The 23,462-nt window shown below is 40.8% G+C and overlaps 3 protein-coding genes and 1 long non-coding RNA gene across 12 annotated transcripts; 2 read left to right on the top strand and 2 right to left on the bottom strand.

The window, feature by feature from the left end:
• Positions 1 to 12: 12 nt before the first annotated feature.
• Positions 13 to 8,437, bottom strand: khsrp (KH-type splicing regulatory protein). Of its 2 annotated transcripts, XM_049721684.1 has the most exons (18): positions 8,121 to 8,437; positions 6,818 to 6,920; positions 6,686 to 6,739; positions 6,564 to 6,600; positions 6,400 to 6,464; positions 6,231 to 6,302; positions 6,080 to 6,137; positions 4,462 to 4,609; positions 4,192 to 4,290; positions 4,014 to 4,109; positions 3,680 to 3,782; positions 3,407 to 3,531; positions 2,422 to 2,712; positions 2,221 to 2,330; positions 2,028 to 2,116; positions 1,187 to 1,387; positions 874 to 1,064; positions 13 to 776 (listed from the first exon to the last, which is right to left on the bottom strand). In XM_049721684.1, exons 1-18 carry the CDS (start codon positions 8,208 to 8,210, stop codon positions 768 to 770), a joined length of 1,941 nt encoding a protein of 646 aa, XP_049577641.1. In that variant the 5' UTR covers positions 8,211 to 8,437; the 3' UTR covers positions 13 to 767. The 2 variants fall into 2 exon arrangements, with proteins under 2 accessions (XP_049577641.1, XP_049577642.1); XM_049721685.2 differs by lacking the exon at positions 6,686 to 6,739.
• Positions 8,438 to 9,037: 600 nt separating this feature from the next.
• slc25a23a (solute carrier family 25 member 23a) lies at positions 9,038 to 14,041 on the bottom strand. Of its 4 annotated transcripts, none has more exons than XR_007481608.2 (12): positions 13,852 to 14,040; positions 13,498 to 13,708; positions 12,616 to 12,739; positions 12,419 to 12,506; positions 11,970 to 12,081; positions 11,693 to 11,851; positions 11,426 to 11,578; positions 11,128 to 11,241; positions 10,864 to 11,031; positions 10,636 to 10,783; positions 9,643 to 10,362; positions 9,038 to 9,490 (listed from the first exon to the last, which is right to left on the bottom strand). XR_007481608.2 is itself a non-coding variant. In XM_049721692.2 (12 exons), the coding sequence occupies exons 2-12, from the start codon at positions 13,690 to 13,692 to the stop codon at positions 9,480 to 9,482; spliced, it is 1,455 nt and encodes a 484-aa protein (XP_049577649.1). In that variant the 5' UTR covers positions 13,693 to 13,708; positions 13,852 to 14,041; the 3' UTR covers positions 9,038 to 9,479. The 4 variants fall into 4 exon arrangements, 3 of the variants coding, with proteins under 3 accessions (XP_049577649.1, XP_049577645.1, XP_049577647.1); XM_049721692.2 differs by having other exon boundaries at positions 10,180 to 10,362; positions 13,852 to 14,041; XM_049721688.2 differs by having other exon boundaries at positions 9,038 to 10,362.
• A 116-nt stretch (positions 14,042 to 14,157) lies between these two features.
• LOC125969525 (uncharacterized) lies at positions 14,158 to 15,012 on the top strand. The gene is made up of 2 exons (XR_007481610.2): positions 14,158 to 14,711; positions 14,800 to 15,012. It is a non-coding gene; the product is annotated as an uncharacterized lncRNA (long non-coding RNA).
• Positions 15,013 to 15,119: 107 nt separating this feature from the next.
• Positions 15,120 to 20,757, top strand: zfyve27 (zinc finger, FYVE domain containing 27). Of its 5 annotated transcripts, XR_007481609.2 has the most exons (15): positions 15,120 to 15,380; positions 16,116 to 16,353; positions 16,765 to 16,835; positions 16,899 to 17,085; positions 17,225 to 17,320; positions 17,619 to 17,731; positions 17,804 to 17,922; positions 18,096 to 18,167; positions 18,506 to 18,526; positions 18,721 to 18,741; positions 19,244 to 19,385; positions 19,466 to 19,512; positions 19,610 to 19,691; positions 19,908 to 20,048; positions 20,089 to 20,757. XR_007481609.2 is itself a non-coding variant. In XM_049721693.2 (14 exons), the coding sequence occupies exons 2-14, from the start codon at positions 16,118 to 16,120 to the stop codon at positions 19,976 to 19,978; spliced, it is 1,278 nt and encodes a 425-aa protein (XP_049577650.1). In that variant the 5' UTR covers positions 15,120 to 15,380; positions 16,116 to 16,117; the 3' UTR covers positions 19,979 to 20,757. The 5 variants fall into 5 exon arrangements, 4 of the variants coding, with proteins under 4 accessions (XP_049577650.1, XP_049577652.1, XP_049577651.1 ...); XM_049721693.2 differs by having other exon boundaries at positions 19,908 to 20,757; XM_049721695.2 differs by lacking the exon at positions 18,506 to 18,526 and having other exon boundaries at positions 15,121 to 15,380; positions 19,908 to 20,757.
• The last annotated feature ends 2,705 nt before the right edge of the window (positions 20,758 to 23,462 follow it).

The raw sequence follows: 23,462 nt of genomic DNA, 5'->3' as shown, positions 1-23,462 counted from the left end.
TTAACCAAAAGATGTTGTAGATCCGAATGTTTTATTTTTAAGTATTTAAAAACAAGCTGTAAAAAAAAAATAAACAAAATACAATGATAGAGCCTACTGGGGGAGGGGGAATCCTTTTTCGATTAAGTTGTAGCTACTGTTGAAGTAACCAGAGGGAAGACACACCCACACATGGGACACACAATCAGCCAGTATGTGAACTTATGTCATTTTACAGCAAACCTGCACATGTACTCCTGCTAAGTAGCATACAGACATGCACAGTGCCCTCCGGGGAAAAAAATACAGTGAATGAAATTAAAAATAAAAACTGCAGGGTACATGACAACTGCAATTTCAACAGACAACTTTTAAACGTGACTTAAAAAGTACCAGAAGAAACGGAATTTCAAAATAAAAGTGAAATTCATCAACCCGAATGTGAGCATTGTAGAGCTTCTGCAGGAAAGATACTCATAATTTATAGTTCATAGTTTTGAAAACAAAGATGTATTAGAAGGTGTGGGTGAAATAAGGAAAACAAAAAACTAATTCTATCGAGATAATTAATTAGTGCGTTGTTTCAATGCATGAGCAAAACTTTCTCCCTTATTCCATTTGGGGGGGGGAAAAAACCAAGTCAGTCAACTACCAAATTTAAAAAATAAGATTTTGAAATAAGTGTAGATGGTTCAATAATGGTCTTGAATTGTTGAAGCAAAAAACGGAAATCTCCACCAGCAGAAGTCCCAAGAGCCGACAAAACCATCCACCCACACAAAACTTCATTACTGCGCCTGGAAAGAAAAGTCAAAGGTATGCGATTTCGTTTCAAATGAATGTACTCTAACAGAAGGTGCTACAATATTTTTTCGGTTCAAACTTTTTTCCTACCTGTTGCCCCTGCTGTGGTGGAGCCCCTTGCCCAGGGGCCTGCCCTCCCTGCCCATAGTAGGCAGCTTGCTGTCTGTAATATTCTGCCCAGGCTGCACTGTAATCCGGCTGGCCACCAGATGCAGCTGCTGCTCCCCCAGCCGGTGCCGCTGCAGTTCCCGGAGCAGCCACTGACCCTCCTGCAGGCTGGACTGAAAAATTAACAGCACAATGCACATTAAAATAGATAATTTGGGAAAATATCATTGCCATGCAGATGCTGGTTAAAGAGACTCATTAAGTTTATTTATCAACGTTTTCTGTACACACTTACCCATGCCCATCTTTTTGTAGTATTCCTCCCAAGCCTTTGTGTAGTCTGGCTGACCGCCAGCTGTCTGTTCAGCTTGGTTCTGGTCCCCTGCTGCTCCAGGATCTGCTGGGTTCTGTGCTGGCATAGTGCCCCCTGGCTGCTGACCGTAGTACTGTGCATAGTAGGCCGCCCAGGCTGCATTTGGGTCTGCCGCTGCCTTATCTAATGGTAGATTGCAAAGAATAAGATCAGGCATTTCTTTTTGTAGCTAAAACAGGTCCCCCAACTCTTTATATATATTTATAAATAGAACATTACACTTTTGCACCAGACCAGTTTCCTTAAACTTCCTCAACTCACCATTACACCAAACTTAGTAGGAGCCCTTTGCTTGTGACTCTTTAAGGAGCCTCAGCAATGCTGTTAGTGACCAAGTATGATGATTTCAGCGTCATTTCTTGATTTTGTTGGCCATCAGTAATTGATTCAGTCATTCTTTAATTATGCCCTTTTCTTTGAAAAAAAAAAACAAAAAAACAATGTAATCGCGACACATCAGGCAGAGTGCGTTTGGCGAAAGTGTACTTTTAGTAAGACATCTGAAATAGTCTCTTAATGTATATTTTAGGTTGTGTTTGAAACTTCAGGCTCTCGGTTCATAACTTGGCTCGTTCTCCCTTTTTCAAAGAGGCCCTACACACTAGCTTGTGAGTTTAATTCTTTTTCCCATATCACCAAGGATTTGACACAGGACAAGCAGATACACCAATTTTATGTTCAGTCTCTCTGCGTAGACCAAGTTGTTGGGGGGCACCCGACTTGGCCAACACAAGTATTGTTGACTAGAATGTTGATTACTCACTGGGGTCTTGTGGCCCTGGGTTCTGCCACTGCTGGTAGCTGTCCCCCCAATTCTGAGCACAGTACTGGGGACCACCTGGTGCACCGCCACTGTAAAGACCAGGGCAATAAAACAATGAATGGTTTTAGTTCACCAAGTAGTCTAGTCCGGGGCTGAAAGTTAAAGCAATTGCTACATTTGAGGATTTACATACTGCGGTCCACCACCAGGAGGTCCAGCATTATAAGGGTTGGGGCTGTAGGGGTTCATGGAACCACCAGGGCCTCCTGGACCTGGACCACCACCCACAGGACATAACGGGGCCTGGATAACCAAGACATGTTTCATTTATTAGTACACCCCTTCAATGTGAGCCCATCTAATCACTGGAATACCAAGCAACACTTGAATGTACCTCAATCTTTTCTTCTATAAGTTGCTTTGCATAGTCTATCTGTTGTGGAGAACCTCTGATTGTGAACAGTTTGAAATTTGGATCTCCATCTGGTAGCGGTTGACGTAACATCTCTACAAATGCACCGGTCTGTTGGTTAATGGCTTTGACGTTTTCCCCTCCTCTACCAATCACGAGTCCACATTTGTGAGCAGGAACAGAGAAGGTCATCTCTCCCCCTGGAGGACCCCAGCTTCCCTGGCCTCTACCCCGCCCCCGTCCTCCTGGTGGCATCCCTCCACCAGGGGGTCCCTGTGGTGAAGGAAAAAAAAAAAATTAATAAAAAGAACTCTCTTGATTCAAACTACCTACACGAGAAAAAATGCCCAGGTTGCACTTGACTGACCTATTAATTATGAACCGTAATTTATTAAGGGTTTAGATAAAAAATATTGGTGTTTGCTACAATGTGTCAATGTTGCACATGTGCATGCAAATGGTAAGTAAAAAAATAGCCAAGAAAAGCCACTATTATGCTCCTGTACAACAGTGACACCCAGGTTTTTCCTGTAACCCAAATCCATGCACGCACAAATTCCTAACTCTTATCCAGCCTGCAGCTTCAGACTAATATTCTGTAAGGTTTTACTGTAAAAGATTCACACATACAGAACAAAGTGCCTGTCACTGGAGCAAACGTTTCAGCTATATTTTCGCCGAAACTATCAAGATAGGATCGAGTCCGTTTGGAAGCTTCAGAAAAGTGGGCAATTGTTTGCACCGCGACAGGAGTAATTTGTGAATGTTTACACTCCATAAAAGGTCTGAACCAGTGTGAGAAACAAAACCTGGTAATTTTTTAAAATACATTTTGCAATAAAACACAAAATTATGGGGTGTTGTGTATAGAATTTTGAGATGAAAAAATAATTATTTCCATTACGGGATGAAAATCTGTATTTTTAAAAAAATATTTTGAAGTTATTTCAGCCTAATGTATACTCACCCCCTGGCCCCCGTCATCTCTGGTACGGATACTCTGTATCAGGTCTGTGATGATGGAAGCGGCATGTTGACACTGATCAGGAGGACCCGTAATGTGTGCCATTTTTTCAGGACCGGTGCCATCATCTAAAAGGTCAACGTATGACATTTATCAATTGATGGGTGTGGATTTAAAGAGCCAACAACAGCAAGGGGGTGGGGGGGCAAGGAAAAGGCCTTAAAGCATAGGATCCAGCAAAACCTGCAAGATTACCACATTTCCACAAGTACTTACCTGGTTTAAACTGTATCTTCACTCCAGCATCACTTTGGATCTTCTTAATCATCTCCCCACTTCTTCCAATTATGACCCCCACTGCATGGCGAGGGACACCGATCTGTAAAAATCCCAGAAATGTGGCTGAAACGACTCAGTATTTTATCAAGGACATTTCGAGGTCAATTTAAGCCTTTTGTGCTTCAGTTGCTCTGCAGTAGTTAATAATTCAAACACACTCTGTCTACTATTTATTCAAAATCAACAGGAATAAGTGTGCTGCATCTAACAAGCTAAATTTATCTGTCACTTGCAAGCATTTTATGTAAATTTCAAGCCCAAGCAAACTTACATCAATGCCACTACCCCCTATTCTTGAGCCATATTCATTCCGGTCACCAAAACCTTCCCGTTCTCGTAGAATCTCGTTTACCATCTCCTTAGCTTGCTGCAAAACAACAGAAAACCAAATGAATGGCCGCAAAAAGCAGAGAAACTAAAAACATGTTTCGATGACGACTTTCAAGTACCTGCACTTTGAATGGGTCTCCAATGATGCGCAGTGGTTTATCTACATTCGGCGGCTGGGAACCATCTTGAATAAGGATCATTTTAACTCCGGCTCGTTCCTTCAAAATTGCAAAAGAATGTTACGGGATGCACAGCTCAATAACATCAATCCATCCATCAATCAATTTTCTTCCGCTGAGCCGACCGAAGTTGGGTGGGTCGCAGGGGGCAGCAGCTTTAGCAGGGAAGCCCAGACTCGGGTTTAGCGCTTTCTGACTCATTTGACAAACCTGTAGCTGCTTGATAGTCTCTCCTCCTTTGCCTATAATAAGTCCAGCCTTGCCCGCAGGGATGACCATCTCCTGCATGGAACCCGTCTGCCCGTTGGGCGAATCATGTCCCCTTGAGATGATTTCATCTATGAGCGCCTTTGCTCTCCTGAAACAAATAAAAAGTACGATTATGAATCGAATTGTTTGAAAACACTACTATATTGGGCAAAGCATGTGCAGTCGTCAAAATAATCTGAGTTGGGGATTACGCTGCGAAAAAGACTTAAGGAAGCAAACCAAAGCTGCAGCGCCAGACAACAAGCATAGCGATCCCCCCACAATTAGTAACTAATTTCTAAATTGTGTAAATTATATTTATTAAACATAAAAAATATACCAACTTTAGGACTATAATTTGTACTTTCTATCATAGTTGGGTTGGTCCTCTAACCTATACTTAGGTGCAACTTCACATACATACATACAAAAATTTGCGTTTCAACTTTCACCCAAAATTCTCGTTTTCCAAATTGTGTTGTTGATGGTAGCTAATGAGTTCTTTTAAGTTCAAAACTTTTTTTTTTTTTTAAGTGTAACTGGAAGTCGTTTGCTCGTCATCAACATGATTAGGGAACGGGGAGTTTTTATTTAGTTTAAAATGGCTTACCTTAACTAAAATCTCATGTCACATCACATTGTGGCCATCGATAGAATCCTAGTCGGTTATTGCATTTTTTGGCGTATTCAACAGCCAACCCTTGTCGTGGCTGATCCCACATATACTCAACTACTGAGCTGGCTGGGATTTTTTGCCATGAGATGCAGCAAGCAGGCGACATTACGTCACAGCACCAGTCTGAGCTTTAATGGTCTAGGTCTCAGTTTTTGTAAAGTAAATTTCCCTCAAAAATGCCCTTTTTTTTTTTTTTTTAAATCATGCATTTTTTTTTTTTTTTACTCGTGCTACTTAAGTGACTTGTACTCTGAACTGTCAAGTTCCGTGTCCACCATTAATAGAAGACAACTACAACCGGTAAGCATTCTACTTCACCTCGTACTGCCATGAAGGTTTTACTGGGAAAGCTTTACCACAAGTGAAAATCTTTTCATTAAAATACTTCAAACTGAAATACTTCCAACTAAATTATTTAGTAACTAAATTGTTTAGTTGTGATTTTAGAGAATGTTTTGAACATGGCAATGTTGTTGATAAAAAAATTGTGTCCATTTATTAACGTATAAACTATTCACATTAAAATCACATGACTTATTTTCCTTTCCTTACTTGGGGCATGGCAAACATTATTAAACACTGGCAAAAATTCTTGACAATACCATTTAGATCCTCTGTAAACTGTAAATAATTAGATATCGTAAATAACTTTTTTTAAATTGACACATTGCTCTATCTTGTGATTGCATCTATAATTGGTTCATTTAAACGCGCTGATCGGCCCCATAAATCCTGCTGGTGTAAAACCCGTTTGCAGAGTTTAAATTGTGTAATCATGCTTCTCCTTACTTCTTTCACCAGTGCTGAATGTTAATCTGATTCAACAGCACGAGTGAAAACGGCTCATATCTTAAACTATCAGGGTTGATTAGAATGGCTTGACAATGGGGGCGTGGGGCTTACTTTATGGCATCAGGTGAACCTGTCAAAGAAACACTTCTTTCCGAAAGACCGGCACTGTCTGAAATAACATAGAAAAATGTGGAAAAATACAAATAAACACAAAGAGCAGAGAAGACTAGAAAGTTATCAATTTGGTTATTGCGAAGCTCACCGTGTGCAATCTGAACCTTGCAGCCAGATTCCCGTTGTATTTTGTTGATGTGTTCACCTCCTCTGCCGATAACTGAAGGACAGTAGACAATTGCAATTCTAATTTGAACATTTGTACAACACACAGTTGTATTGTTCATATATGACTTAAGAGGTATAGATGCACTTACCGAGACCAACCATAGAATCAGGCACTCTGCACTCCTCTGTCATTGTCATCATGCCGGGCCTGACACTGGAACCAGTTATACAAGAAATTAGATAGGCTACATAACCCATAAGAACAGTGCACTGTTGAAGAATTAGCAACAAAATAGCAAAGATACATTCATACCTCTGTTGAGCCAGGGCAGCCAGTTGAGCTCCAATGGCTGCAAGAAAGAGATAAACATTTGAGTGGCTGGAAAGTGAGCGGATCCAGCAGTTGTGATAAATCAATGTGCACAGTCAACATACACAATGACGAATCTCTTTCATTCTGTGATGCTACCTTCTTGGCATCTGGTTCATCTAAATAGAAGGAAATGGTAAGCCTCTAACATAGTAGCAGTTTCAGACAAAAAAAGACATTTGGAGAAAATTGGCAACCTGCTTCTTCAAGGGATCGTTTCTGTGCGGCGAATGGAAAACCCTCAGCTCCTCCATTGTTGCTTGCCATGTGACCACTCTCACCACTGATTTTAGCTGCAATCTAGGAAATTGAGAAGTCTTACTTGAACACTCAAGAGGGAGGAATGAATTTATATACATACACACACACACACATATATATATATATATATATATATATATATATATATATATATATATATATATATAAATACCCCCCCCACACACACACATATATATATATATATATATATATATATATATATATATATATATATATATATATATATACACATACATACACACACACACACACACACACACACACACACACACACACACACACCAGCATTAAGTTGAATTCTTACTACTGCCTGATATTTGAGGCACATGCCATGCAAAGGTTGCATTTATTTAAAAAATGCAAAAGTAGGGTTTTAGAGATGGCTGAACTTCATTCAATTTAATTCTGTTGCTGAATCAAGTTGTTTGAGAAATCCCAAGGACACGGAATTGATCGGAAAAAGGCTGTTCAGGTTCATGCACAAAAGCAGAACATTTCTAGCATATCTAGTCTTGAAAAAAAAAATGGAGGGATGGGTGGATAAATAGTTGATATTACAAATTACAGAAACCATTTATTTAAATTATGCATGGCTTGGGTTTGGGCATTATCTACCCAAATTACTGTAGACACAAATGTGTGATCCAATTCCCTTCGATTTTATATTTATATTTTCTTGGATTAATTCCGTTAATACTACACTTCTCGACGAAAAATTAAGAAAAGACTAAATTGTACGATTGTGAACCCGACAAATATATCAGTTGCAATGTAGTAAGCATTGCAGTCAGCGGTTATTTATAATTAAGCTGTACACATTTATGGTATAGTTCATTGTCATTCGCAAATAGCAATTTGTTAGCCTCACTTCAATTAGTGCTTTGACTGAACTTTTTTTTTTTTTTTTTTTTGCCAAAATGTCCAGTTTGAACGGAAAATCTACGTGGTCAAAATGAATCATAAAGGGACTAAAGCGGCGATATTACGATTCTGGAGTTCACAATAGAAACACTCAAAATAACGATGGTCCAAATTGTAATCTCGAGCGGGCTCAGGTCAATCAATGCCTTATAGCAGAATTCACTTGCCGGTAGCATATCGCTACAAGCTCGCTAGTCAACTGAAGCTAACGACACGGATGATCAAGCTAGCTAAGCTACTATCGAGGTAAAATGGCTCGACAGTTGCATTCGTCAGTGTGCGATTATCACGGTTTACCTGTCTGGCTCTTTCCATTGCGTCTGCAAAAGCATCTTTTTTCGCTCCGGCGCCGACGCCATTGGTCGGCAAAGAGCCGAATCCGGACATGGTGATCACAAGGAGAGAAATGACACACGGGGGTAGGCCGTGTGGCTTTGGCCGGGTCGGGCTGCGCAGAAGCGGGAAGGCCAAAGCTTGTGTGGAGCGAAACAAGAACGCCAATGTAAGGGAGATCGCTTACCACGCCGGCAAAGTTCCCTGCTTAAAATAACCAATCAATGTACGCTACCCTAGGCCAACCCCGGTCCGGCCTTTCTCAGCCCCTTTGCTCTCTTTCCAGATCTAATGTTAACTCCTTAAAACGGCGCCACCTCCCGGCCTGGAGTAGAACCAACAGATCTGCGCCTGCGCGAAGTAAACAACAGAGCATATAATTTTGCATAAATATTTAGGGCACGCTACGATCGCCACCAGAAAGTCACAATGTCACAAAGAATAAATCATTTTCTGATCTCTTCTGACACACTATTGTACCACAGTACCTTGGTCGAATCAGTTTTCTATGCAATATTTCTGTATTCACATTTCATTCAACCGAATTAGCTCAACTTCAAAGTTGGAAAATGTGTGAAATTTGTATATTATTTAAGAAAAACATGTACTATATTGATGCTGACCATATCTCAGGGGCACATATTAAATTTTCCAATTATATTTTCTATCTGTTCCAAAATATCTTGCAGTCCTAAAATTTGTCACTACTCTATACAATAGAGTATTTGTTCTAATGTTTAATAATTGTTCATGCTTTTTTGGCATTGAAGTCAGTCTAAATTAATTTTTAACAGAATATATTGTTTTTTCTTAATATATTCTAACCCTTGCATTAAAAATCAACCAGTTAAACATACAATTAAAATACAGGAAATGAATACTAAAATTCACATCTGCATTTATTATAAATATAACAATTGGAACATAAATATAGCTACAAAAAGTATTTATTTCAAAAATAAAAATCTTGTAACTGTAGGTGAGAATACAATTGACAATGAAGTGTTTTTCAAAGCTGACTCAAACTTCTCTACTTGCTAATCATCATTTGAGCAAGGAGGCTGTGAGACATCATCTCCACAGGTGACCAGTGCAAGGAGAGTTGTTTCAAGTAGTTTTGCTTGAAACAAGACCATTTAAAATGATAGTATTCAAAATTCACTATTTGAGTGATAACTGTTATGCCATGATAACTGTTGTGCTGATAGCCACTGTTTAATGAGATTCTTGTGTTACTTCCATTTGCTTGAGTCATTTCACTCTTAACCACTTATGGTGACCTTCAGACGCTGCAACAATGTTCTCAACAGTCATCTTTCTTCTCTACATAACACCTGTGAGGAGAAGAAAAGGCTGAAAAATCCTCTTGCAATTATTTGGAAACACAGAACCCCTTTGCAGTGCTTCTCAGGTAAGTTCATGCAAGTTGTCACTTGTAAATATAAATGCAGATGGTAGTAGGTACATACAGAGCAATGCAACTCACATCAATTTGTTCATGGCATCTTGCGAGGTCATCCAAATGCAGGGCAGCGCTATCACTTTTATCATTTGATCATCAAGACGTGCAGTCACAGGACTGTGAATCCATCCACCATCAAAATCCACCTTTTCATGCAGGTTTAACAGATCAGAGCAAATCTTGTAGATCAGGGGTGTCAAACTCATTTTTGTCACGGGCTGCGTTGTAGCCATAGTTTCCATCGGAGGGCAACTATGACTGTCAACGCAGTATGGTCTACACAACGAACTGATGAATAACTACTTTTGAAATCAGAGACTAGTAAAAATTGTTCAAATATTTTAAAAATGCAAATGATAATACAAATTGCTAGAAATATCTCTATTTTTTAGAGTGAAGACAATTTGTACTCAATGCACGATTTGTCTTCGCGGGCCACATAAAATGATGTGGCGAGCCATATCTGGCCTCTGGGCCTTGAGTTTGACACCCATCTTGTAGGTGGAAGTCACATCAAACCATCCACACATTTTTAAACCTTTCCTTTCTCTCCCTGCCTACCCGCCACATCCACTCCTAGAGCTATCCTGGTGTACTCGTATGCGGCGTAGGACACGCTGGCGGCAGGGATGACTTTCAGCAAATTGGGGGAAATTCCTCGATACAGGCCGGCGACACCCTCTTGGGTCAAAACGGTGCGAATCAAGGCAGACATTGATGGCTTAGCGGATCCTTTCATTGAGGCTAAGGGGAAGAGAGAAAAAGCGAGAGACAAATAATATAACAAATTGATGTTTTTGATTTTAATAGCTTTGAATTTGAATAAATATGACTTTTAAAGCTGTAAATGCATCAAATCTGTTTATTTCATTCCTTCACAAGTCATTTGAAATTCTGCATTGCACAATCCTTTGAAACCTTTCAAGTTTTTTGTTTTCTAAGAAGATAATGACTTGAAAACGATCCCCACTGTCATTTGTATTGTACTCAATATTTGCTACACCCCCTTCATCTAACCTTGAGCTTGCATTCGGGTGCGGATCACTGCAAGAGGGTAACTTGCCAACTGCCCACAGGTACTGGAGATTGCACCACAGCCAACCAGGACCATCACCCCTGGGTCTGCAACTCCTCTGTTCCTACTTAGCCAGGCAAACTTTAGTGTCTGGGAAACAGATACCAAGTTAGAAAAAAGAAACAACATGAACATACAGTGTACTCTAGCTACCGTCATGTCCACCTGACCTCGTAGACTGCCAGGTCAATGCCGGCGTAAGGCACAATACTCAACATGTTAGGCACGTAACCCTTGTAGAAGGCCGCAACGCCTTCCCTCTGCAGGATCTGCTTGGCGCAGTCAGACATTCCTGAGAACTGGCCTGTTTTTCGAAGCGTGAGTCGGGTTTTCAGCACCTGGCAAGGTAAAAGAAGGAAGCTAAGCAAGAATATGCACAGAAAATGACACTGTGGATTACTGTCGAGAGTATTTGTGTTGTGACTTGAAATCACCTCCAGTGGGTAGATGACTGACTGAGCGGTTGCACCAGCTAACGAGCCAGCGAGAAATCTTTCATGAACCCTCAAATTTTTGGTATCCTTTCTGCCAAACATTATATGCTTGATCTGGAAACAAAACCGAAATTAAGAAAAGGAGGGCTTTTAAATTAAGTATAGTAGCTTTTTTTGCCAAAGATGGAATGATCAATGAGTCTTTTTATGTAATCCTTCAAAATCATACAAGATGGCTCCCGCGCTGTTGTTCACAAACACTGAAAACAAAAAGGAAAAGAAGGCAAGTAGTATCCACCTTTTCGTAAGCTGTAAATTTGATTGCAGTCTCTGGAGCAATTTTAAGAACGTTGATTCCATTGCCCCTCCAAAACGACTGCACTCCTCCCTCTTTTAGCATGTACTGAAAACCTCCCAGCACGTTCCGACTAAACAGAGAGGAACCATGAACCTGCCAAAAACATTTAATGAAGATGTGTGTCCACGTGTGACAATGAACAGTAAGTAAGTAAATTGCCCTTCAATGGTAATTTCATTCTCATCACATAGTATACTACTAACTCACCTGCCGGAAAACTTTGAGACGATCTAAGGGGGCGGTCCCAGTCCGTGAAATAGATCCAGCCAAGGCTCCAGCCATCAGCTGCCGCCATACATAGCCAGACCTTTTCTCCTCTTCTGAAAATTCATCTGGAACTGTCATTTGCTCACCTAAATCCAACATCTAATGAAGGCAGAGGTTACAGTTATTGATTTTTGGTTTCCAAACAATGTCAAAAACAATTATTACATCAATCTTGGCTGAATATTAAAAAAAAAAAAAATTCTTTATGTAGCCTTGCCATTGAACGTTTCCAGTAGCGCGCCACTTCCGCCATGTTTGTGATAGGGTTGAACAGAAAGTAGTCCCGCCACTCATTCCAGTCAATGGTCATGGTCCCATCCTTGTCTATACTGGTTGACACACATAAACATGTACAAGGTTGATAAGTGGAAATGGCATTGAAAACAGAATGCCAACGTAAACATATACAGAGATGTACACCAAGAGAGTACGTGGAAAACCAGTCGATTTCAAGACAAAAAAAAGCAGAAATTCATCATACAGTATATCTAAACAAAGTCTTGAAAATATTTGGAAAATTAAGCCAGTTTTCAAGATCAGTAAACATGAGAATACTTTAACCTCAACTAAACATGAATTATAATGTTCTGCCAAGAGTAACATTTAAAGTAAAAGCAGTGCAGAGCATGTTCATGATTTCGCAATAGTGACAAAAAGATGACAGACCTTTGTAAAATTTTGGTGGCAGCCCTGAGACTGATGTCTAAGCCAACAGCACGTAGAGCTTGCTGGATTTCCGTTGCATCTATCTCACCTGCATGGAACCATTCAGACACATAAAGTAAGAGACAGGCCATATATGCGAATTTTAAACCGATGAAGCCTGATGTGGTGATTGAAATGTTTGGCGGGTTGCCACAGACCATCATTATTTTTGTCCAGGCTTCGAAACATGAGTTTGAGCTGCTTTTCGTGAGTACGAAGGTACTGAGTGAATTCTTCCAAGTCAAGCACTCCATCCTCGTTGGTGTCCCCTGCCTCGACAATCTGAAAACACAAGACGGTTGAAAATGGGTAATTCAATTTCTGTCGGTGGTGGGAACCTTAAGTCACACTGCCTTCTTTTCTAGAAATAAAGTGTTTCCTATTTATTCTGAGAAATTTGAATAATCACTCTCTTTCACATACATTTATATTATTAATGGTTAATAACATAATATCATTAACCCATCACGGCTCACCTGTATTCTTGGTTTGGTGATGTGATATTTGAAAGATGATTTTGCTATTTTCTATAATTCATATTCCACATAATCAATATTAATCAGAATACTATGATTTGATGAGTGGGGTCGCATAGAAGAAAAAGTTGTTTTACTTGACTTCCACTTGAAACACTCACCATTGGTTAAATAAATACTTTGAATACTCTAAAAGTATTGACATTATAAAATTTACAGCTAATAACAGTGAAGGCAGCCACTGGTGGTTTGTCACCTTGGTAGCTTGCCATTCTCATCTTACAAGTCCTGTTCCACACAACCAAAATAAACATCATGTTGCACACAAATGCACACACTGAGGAAGTGACAGCCAGCTAAGTACATGACCCACATGCTTTGGGAAAAACAAATCAGGGAAGACGAAGAGGACGATGCACACAATTACATTGGGCTGTTACGATTAGGAATGTTTGCATTAATATTTCCATAGGAAAAGGCAAACAGAATGAGAAAGCTTTCATAATAGATTCCCTTCATACTTTTGTAAATGGCATCCAGGTGAGTGCAGGTAATAGGTCTTACCTTCTCCAGTGAAGCTCTGGATAGTCCTTGACCTGCCAGCCCTTTACGTAATTCATGTATGTCAATGTATCCATCTTTATTGAGATCTAGCTGATCAAACAGCTCCCCCCAGAATTTCTCCCTCTCCTCATCTGGTCCACAGGGGGTTCTGTCCTGGCAATGGGCCAAGAGGTGCCAAATCCTTGTCGGGGCCATGACGGTGCCCACTTAGCTGGGTAGAACGGATTGGATGAAATCAATCACTGGAACCTGATTTTAGGGTACACCTTTTCAGGTTAACTATATAGGCTCAGAAAAAAAAATACACGTACAATTTTGGTTCATTGGCTTGTCACTGAGCAAAAAAATACTCACTCGTGCGCACGATCTTTACCTCCTGTCTTCCATGGCACGATGCAGAGGATACGGACTCAAACTGGACACCAAGCGATCACACAAAATCTCTGTGGACATGGTGATACGAAGAAGGTGTTTGTTGCCCATGTAGTGCTGTTGCACAAAACAAACCTATCTTCGAGCGTCGCGACAACTTGCGAGCGCCTCCTCTTCAGGAACCAGGAAGCGAAACACGCACCAATTATGGTGACGCCCTTCAACGTTGATCGTGCCTGAAAACGATGTCCTTGCTGCTGTCTCTTTAAGAACCCTGCAGTCTGTATTCGGCCTTCGTGTTTTTTTTTCTTCGGTCGAGCACATTTTCCTGATTTTAAGAGCTACCAAGACCTTTTACGCTCTCAGCTCATACTCTACATGTTGATAAATTTCCAATTGTCAAATACATACCACAAATGATATTTATTTCCCATAATTAAAAAAAAACATAAATATATTGCCTTGAAAATACTTAATATAAATAATGTGAATCAATGTCAACATTTACAAAAACATTGCTCTTGCATCTAAATTGAGTTATACACGAAAACAGATTCAAGGCAGGCATATCACCGTTCTATTATTTATGGTCATAAACACATCCATGTTTCTCCTACAGCATTTAAATGTACCGCAATTAAACCGGCCACTTACCAGGTGCGTGTGATATATTTTGTTGCTATATCATCTCTACAATTGTGAACTACCAGTTTATTTGACTTTTGAACATGTTTGGAATGTTGAGGACTCCGCACCTCTTTGCCCACCGTGCAAAGATGACGATTAATCAGCGAGCTACCTTAATCCAAAGCAAACCTCCTCAATATAAAGTCGGCTTGTTGGTAAGTCCAAAAACACTTGTGTTTTCCCTGCTGGCGTCACACCTTCAATGAGAACTCTATAATTTTTTTTGTCTTTTTTTTTTGTCAGGAAACAGTGTTTGCCCTGACTTCGTTGACTTTGGCCACCCTCGGACCTTCTGGATGGATACTTGCTCACCTTGATCACTATAAAAAACGTAACTGACAAGAGGCTTCTGCTGTTGCGGCAAAGATGATTGACATTTGACAAGTTCAAGTCAAATGGTTTTGATGTTACTCAAGAATATTTTTTGAACTCAATAAATCAAAATTGTTAAATGCAGTGGTGTGTTGTGCATTGAATACGTACGATTTAACAAAAATAATGCATAATTTATGCCGGTTTTATCGACGTTGGCTTTTCGATGATCGATTGCTCATCCTGGAAGACCAAGCAGATAATCTTACAATATAAAGCTAGCATAGAATAGCTAACCGGAAGAAGCAGCTAGACACTGGCGTAATTTCTCGCCTAAAAGGCAGGACACGGTATTATTAATGGTTAGCGCGGGTCGGTGCTAATGCGATACGCGGCAGTTATGGTGACTGGGTCGATGAAGTTGGAGGCTTTTCCATCCTCCAGGATTATGATGTCCGCGGGACCTAGTGTCGCCTGAACTTCTAGCCTCCGGTTTGGACACGTAGCTCGGGGTAAATTTTCTCATCAACGAACTCGAATAAAGTCATAACAATGTATATTTCTTCGTCTTAAACAGTATATCTGCACGTTACAATCACATGACTTGTTGTTGATTATTTAAAAACATTGCAAATTTGGAGCTCAGTTGCTTTATCCCATTGCTGATTGCTCCAATGAGCAACTTAAAAATGACTGCCTGCACTGATTGCCACATCTCTGAGGGTCAAAGTGTCATCTTGTATTGATCCCAAGATGACCAAAAAACAATGTTCCTGCTACGCAATCTCCTTCAGGAACGGTTGCAGTGCGTTAAAATACTTTGCGTAGTGTGTTGGAGATGCAACCGATGCCATAGTTGCGTATTTAAAGCCTTGACAGAAACCAAAACACCAACATCTGCAGTTACTCAATACATCCATTACTTAAATTATCAATAACATTATAAGCCCTGCATCGTTATGAATGAAATAATGGTTTGCATTTACAAACACGAATGTGTCAACGTATGATCTGAAATGCCCCACGTAGCAATGACGTCACAGATTCATAGTGATCTCATAAGTATAGTATTGACGTGCCTAAAACGTTCAGTATCTTCCATGCACCAAATTGTATGACAACTGTTGTCTACTTTTAGCAGCCTGATGTTGCTGGTTTTACAGAATTCTAACATGCAGTCACAATAGTAATTCAGGAATAGGAGTGACATGATTACCATCATCTTAATGTATTTGTTTTCCTCACAGGAATGATGATGCAGAGTGCAGCGGCATCATCTGACCCTTACCAAGGTCCAGGGGAAAGGGGGGAGATGGTGCACACTATATCCAAAGAGACTCTGGGATCTCCAGATGCTTCTGAACTTGGAAGCCCAAGATCTACACTGAATTTTGACCTGCTTAACATGGTTGTGGCCTATAAGAGAATGGCGCTTTTTCTGGAACCAGTTACAGATGCTATGGAGCTGGCCCGCTTCCTGCTAGGGCGAGTTTTCAAAATTTGATACACCTTTTCCCATAACTAAGAATAGTTTGTATGTTTAGTCATTAACTGTTACTGTTTGAAGTAATACTTGTGAACTTTCATGCATAAAGAAGAGTGTTTTTAGGTAAGGGGAGAGGGTGAGTTACTAAAGGCAAGTTGAGCATGTAATATTCATTTGTTAAAAATACACTGATTTTGTTTTGGTCGCAATCTCATGAAAAAAGCAAAGGCCTTTTTATACATGAAAACAATTTGGCCTCTGAGGTTTTCGGCGTCTGGCTAAAATCAAAATGGTAAAATTTTAGCATTATTTTAGTGGTTCCACCCTACCTGAAAAGCTGTTAAACATACTTATTCTTGTTTTCAATAGCAGAGAGACATCTTGTTGAGAGTATAATATCTATTTTTCAGGTGGAGGATGCCCCTCTGCTCGTTAGTTGTTTGTATATTCCTCAATGTCTTCTTCTGCACCATTAATGAAGGTAAGTGGAGGCTCTCTGTCGTCGGTGGCTACTACTAACTGTCTTCTTCTTCTCCTCTATCAGTGGGTTGGTTGTCACTATGTTTGGTGGCAGTCACAGTGCCTGCTGCCCTTGGCTACCTGCAGGACAGGTGCTGGGGCAGAGCCTCAGAAACGGAACTCCATAGGAGGCACTTTCACACCGTGCACCGCAGAGATTTGCAGAATGTGCACCTCAGTAAGCAGGAGGCTATGCTGGAAGTCAAAGACCTGTAAGAAACACTGCATTTTCTCTTTCACTGACTGATTAGTTGTAATGTAATGTCCATAATATGACTATTAAAATGGGCACAAGAAAATAGTACGACATGCTTACGTGGATGAGAAATGTTTTATTTTTCCCATCTCCAGGTTGAAGCATCTGGATGACATGCTGTCGTCGGCCTGTCAATCAGCAGAAACATTTTACAAGGTCCTGTACTGGGACAATCACACCACATCATCAAGGTAAAGTGTGCTAGTTAATTGTCGGTCTATAATCATAAAAACGGCTACTACTGGAAATAGGGCCCGGCACATCCATATTTATTTAGACCGAATGCTGATGCTTCTCCAAACTTTTTTTTGGGTCCCTTAAAACCAAGATATGAATCACAGGCGGACTGCTTTACATTCATTTCTTCTCAGTATTTATTTAGCTTTAAGAATTGTTCGAGCGCCAGAGAAGACCACATTATGTGTGGATGAAGCTGTTTGTAAATTTTGGCGGACCAGTCAACATTTACATCTCATCATCTCCCCCTAGGTTTTATGTAGGATTGTTTACAGTGGTGTGTCTTCTCTACCTCGCTCCTGTCGGCTGGGTGCTTGCTGGTTTGAACAGCGTCATCTTCCTTTGGAACAGAAACTTCCACAGAGGTCAGCTCAACAATGATAATGAACTTCAAATATTTTTCACAGCTAATGTTTTTGTTGTTACTTGTGTTCCAGTTTTGGTGGACCTGAAGAAGCTGTTCCATGCCGGCCAGGCTCCAACATCAGAGGCAGCGTGTGACGAACTGGATCCCAGCAATGTAGTGGAGAGGACACCCACACCAACCAGTCTGGAGGTGAGGGACACTCAAAAGGAAGTATAGTAATAATCATGTACAAGTTGTCAGCACTCACATGATGCACTGTGTTTATACAACGTAATATTTATCATAGCTTTCATTTGAGAATGCTATAATGATCGTATTTCATTTTATCTGAATGCAGTTTGAAATAAAATGTTTGCTTTCAGGACATATCACCTGGGAGTGTGGAGGAAGCAGAAGAAGCTGAGCCTGATGATGAATTTAAAGATGCGATTGAGGTAATATAGTTCTCCCTATGTGTATTGACCATTTCCAGTATGTGTTTACACAGGAGTCCCAACTAAACTGTATTGTATTTAAAGTTTTTGCTGCCTGCCGCCGTCATAACTTCTAAAATATCCAATGGTTTTACTTTAAAATTTAAAAGGGTTAAAAATCAATCAATCATTAACAGTTAGGATTTTTTTTTACATTATACACATTATCACAAAATAGTATTAATCAGACGCTTAACTGGCACAACAATCCTAAATGGTTTTAATTTCCTCATCCCTGGGTGGAATAAAAATATTAATTATATCATTCCTGTTTATCTCCTGCTTTCCTGTGAAATCAGGAAAATGCCATCACCCTGCAGGTGAGTGTTGCCCAATCTGCGCTAACACTTGGTAATCTTACCCTTTCTGATCTACTTATCACTCGCGTGTCCAAATCGTGTAAACTGACCGGGGTCTGTTACTGTACTTTATTTAAAACCCTGTAGCATGGTTTTTATGTGGTAGCATGGAAGCTTGTGTGTATAACTGTACTGTTATACTCCATCCCACAAAGGAAACCCCTTTGGTGTTAGTGGTAAGTGGATTTTCCAGTATCTTCCATTTATGCACCCGTAAGTGATGTGTGTGTAAGGGGCTTGTTGTTTTCATGCTTTGTGCATGAGGGTTTTGTCAATCTTACTCATCTTATATTGCATGTGAGTATTTGTGCACCATTTTGTCACTGTGTCTTGGATCATCACTAGTCTATTATTTGGTAAAAATGAAGGGCACATTTAAGATGGGCCGCTGTGGTGTATTTCCCAACGATTGCATGTAGTAAGTATTGGAAGTTGAAATTCAAGTTTTGCATTCCAGTGTGAAACTCTTACCCTCATAAAATGTTTATTAAGTTACATAGGCAATAATTTAAGTGAGGTTCTTAAGTGGTCATGAAAGCCTTACTATACATCCTTGTGAGTGTTTGAAGGTAAAGGTACCGAGGTATAGTTAAACTTGTCATTTTCATGTATTTAATAGTTACATAGTGTGATTGGTGCACACTGTGGGACTTCACTTGCCCCCCCTCCTTGTTTTAGGAGGATGAAGATGGTCCACTTGGAGCTCCTGAGTTTGACACCATCTCTGAAAATGGCCTCCTGAGTCGTAATGAACCCATACGCAGCAAAGTGTCCAAGCTGACAGAGAAACTGCGCAAACGTTACCCCACCACCAGCATTGGTCAGAGTGCTGTGACAAAATTTTGAAGTAGCTGCAATAATGCTCGGAAATGACGTCTTATTTTTCCCCTCTCTCCAAAGGCAACTGTGCTAGCTGCAATGCTGTCTTCTCAGTGCTGAAGAAAAGGGTGAGACTTGAAGAGAAGTGATCGTCGAACTGTGCACGTTGTGTTGGATGAAAATTCTAAGTCCAAGTCTGAACGCAACTCTCTCTTCCAATTGTAGAAGAACTGCAGTAACTGTGGCAACAGCTTTTGTTCAAGATGTTGTTCTTTCAAAGTGCTGAGGTCTTGCATGGGGGCCACCGGTAAGACGTTGCAAAATTACACGTTTTAGAAATAAATGGACTCGTTTTTAGTTATTAGGTTGACCTAGTTCCATTGACGGTGAGTGGCAACAGAAATATTACTGTACCCGGTGTAAACAATGAATCATGGACTTAGTAGGTCCAATCTAACATTTTTGACTGTATTTGCTATTTACATTGTCCTGTTTTGTTGAACCCCTTTCATTTTTCCTCCAGCTCCAGAGGCCCAGAGAGAGACTGTGTTTGTTTGTGCTGCCTGTAATTCCTCGCTCATCAAGTTGCAATGACCTGACGTTTGGCCGTGTGACCCAGAGGGATGGTCATCACTGTTTACTCCTCCGCTCGGCACACCCTGATGTAATTTTACTAAACCCTCAGCACATGCACCCTTGAAGATTTTTTTCTTGCCTTTTGTGTTATGCCCATCCTTGTGTCACTGGGTGTTGAGTTTAAGGACCCTTGTTTGTCCCTTTGCTGAGCAAAGGGAAAGAAGAGAATGTTGGATTACCGGTGCTGGTTTACAAGAGCAATGGTTTTCATTCAAACTCGTTGACTGACCACTAACATGATCAAATTTGAACTCTGGAGGGTTTACATACGTTGAAACAAAAAATGATTTGCCACAAGTGACATGCTTGTAAGGCTTTGGGTTTACAAAAAAAAAGGCGTTTTTGACCAGCATGCTTTTTTCTTGGGTTGTTTGAGCTACATTTTTTTACTCTTAACTGGATCAAAATTCAGCTCACTGGAGTCACTTGATTGGACAACGCAACTGGGTCAAATAATCACATGCCTCACACTCGTACAAGCAGGACTTAAAAGAATGGATGTGGCGGCAGTCTTGGACCGACCCGAGATCGATGCAATGTCGTTTTAACCTTTATGCTGGCACTGATGATTGTAATTGTTTGCTTTGCTTTTATTGTAATCCCTTCTAGAGCTAATATATTTAATTTAAAATGCTTGAAAATTAAAGTTATTTGATAGATTTTTTTTGGTCATGTATACTGCTGCATCTTTTATGGGTGAAATATTCCATTGTTGAAATAAACTGTCAAATCCCAAACGGTTTGTATGTTGACAATGCGGCTTAGCTGTACTGTGTGTTATGTTAACATTATTTATCTTTATTGGTGGGAGGCAACCAAGTCAGCACAATTCTTAGTGTTATCAATGTTAAGGCATGCTTTCTAAACTAAAGTTTGATCAAGTGTAAAATTAAAAAAAAAAAATCAACATAGAAGACCATCACAAACTCTAAAATGGCAAGGCCTTGTCCATGGTTCTGAAAGTGACAAATATTAACAATACTCAATGTACATGTATAAATAATTTACAGTACAGTAAGTGGCTGACTACATTCATCCAAATTGTTCTTCACAGGAAAAAAACCTAAGAACAATAAGCCAACTTCCTCAATCACTTGAACAGGAATGAAACTTGATGGTTGTTAGCACGAGCAAACTTGTCCATGACTTTTTTATTGAAATCCACCAGTCCCTGGATAAATTGGTTTTCACTGGAAAGCATGCAAAGAGCATTCAATCGCTCCTTTCCTAATGTGTTCCTTGCAAATGTGTTAATCCTTTCCATGGTGGACCGGTTCCTGTCAGGCTCAGTGGTCGCCATGGGAGTTGCGAGGAAGATGTTTAACAGAATGCATGTTTCAGACAAGATGTCTTGCAGGCCGGTTTCCATAATAGTCTTTAGTAGCAAAAGTGCAGATTTCCCCGCGTACAACTGATCGTGTTGGTAGAGAATATTTAGTTCACTTTGTAACTTTTCCTTGTTTTTTAAAGCTGAAGGCCACAACTTGACAGCACAACTGAGTTGGGCCACTGGAAATGATGTCGTGAATTTGGGGAAAAGTGAGCAGTCCACGAGTTGCGCTGCAATGAGATAGTCACTGTTGGAGAACCGGTATTCTACTTGTGCAGTCATGTGGTCGCAAGCCTTCTTCATGATTTCAGCCGTGTTGGTTTTCCTGCGCTTGGCGTCGCCAGCGTGGTCGGCGATCACATCTGCCCTCTCTCTCACCTCCTTCACGTTGCCGATGAAGTTCTCCACGGCGCATCTCACGACCGAGTCGTCAATCTCTTGGTTCTGCAGAATGTTCTGCAGGACATCCACTTCCGGCATGACTTCTGCAAAGAAATGCAGCAGTTGTAGAAACTTGGGGTCTCTTAAATGCATGGACAGGCCATATGCCTCGCTGACAGTCACGCTGTCCCATCCCGGCTGAGTGCGAATGCAATCCAAACACTCCAGTATGGCGTCCTGACTGTCCCATACGGCGTTAATGGTCCTGCTTTGAAAGTTCCACTGCGGTCGCTGGATGTTGTTGCACGACACTTGTTTCAAGGCAGCTGTTCTTGTGGGTGAGGTGAAAAAGGTTGCAAAGCCAGTCAAGTCGGCAAAAAACACTTTCAGTTCAGGGATTCGAGACGCGCACACTTGCTGCAGGGTAACATTTAACTGGTCGGAGCAATGCACAAACACTGCGTTGGGGTATCTTAAACTCATCAGACTTTGCACGCTGCCTTTGCCATCAATTAACATGGCCGCTCCATCATAGGTTTGCGAGATGAGTTTCTCACCCAGCCGCAAGGGCTCGAGAACTTGTTGGATGGCGTCGGAAAGGCCGAAGGCGGTTTTATCTGTGACTTCGATTAACTCGATGAATCGCTCAGTCAGAGTGTTGTTGACCACGCATCTCAACACGATGCCTATTTGAGAATTGCATGCCATATGAGCAATTTCATGGACCTGTAACCCAACAAACTGGGTTTTTTGCAATTGTTTATCCACTTCCTCCCTGTAGACCTCATACATGCAATCTAGCAGCTCGTCCTGCATGGTTTTTAAAGCCAAATGAAAGAAAGGCTCCGCATTATAGTGTCTTTTGAGCCTGGTGTCTCCCTCACACATAGTCTCAAATATGCAGGTAAAGAGAGACGCGTTTAATGTTTGGTCGTGACCGCGCAGATCCATTTCGCACTTGCCACAAAGTTTGACGCACGTAATCAGTCTGTCAAGAACATAGCGGTTCTCTTCGGTTAGTCTGTTGTGCTCTTCAGTGGCAAGGCGATCGGCGTCATTGAGGTACGACCGTACGGCGGGCAGCCCAAGTAAACCCAACTTCATGGCACATCTCAGGTGAGACGAGGAGCTTTCGTGCTTGGCCGTTCTTTCCGACAGGTGTTTAATGTCTTTAAAGCCGATCGATGCCCAAACGGAGTCCAAGCCGCCAAAAAGTAGACAGGGGAAACAGAAGAGCGCACCTTTGCTTGTGCTAGCGGTTAGCCATTTCTTCTTTTCAAACCAGTCTTTTTTGAAGGTACGGGTCACCATATCTCCATACTGAAGCAGTACAAAGTCTTCTGGTCTGTGCGGCCCCAAACGTTTAATTTCCAACTGATCTTCTATCGGCAATTTACTAAACCGCACGCACAACAAAAAGTCTACGTGATTCATGATGAAATGTAACAATCACAATTTTATCTCGATAGCTGGCTGATGGGGCAATGTTTTGTTCTCCCTTTTCCCTCCTCCTTTCTTCTTCGTCGACTTCTCCCCATTTTTCACTCAGCCTGGAAAACGATTTGATCAAGTGTTGCCTCCTATTGGTCGTGTTGAGCTATTGCTGTTCGTTTTTACCTTTTATGATGAACAGTTTATAAACTATTTACGTTTCGTTTTCGAGAGGGTAATTACTTCCTTCGTTTCAGACACAATTATTTGTTCTACATTTAAGAATTACACTGTAGCTCT

The sequence above is a fragment of the Syngnathus scovelli genome, chromosome 5 (assembly GCF_024217435.2).
Source record: "Syngnathus scovelli strain Florida chromosome 5, RoL_Ssco_1.2, whole genome shotgun sequence".
Taxonomy (NCBI): domain Eukaryota; kingdom Metazoa; phylum Chordata; class Actinopteri; order Syngnathiformes; family Syngnathidae; genus Syngnathus; species Syngnathus scovelli.
This window is presented reverse-complemented; position numbering and strand designations above follow the sequence as displayed.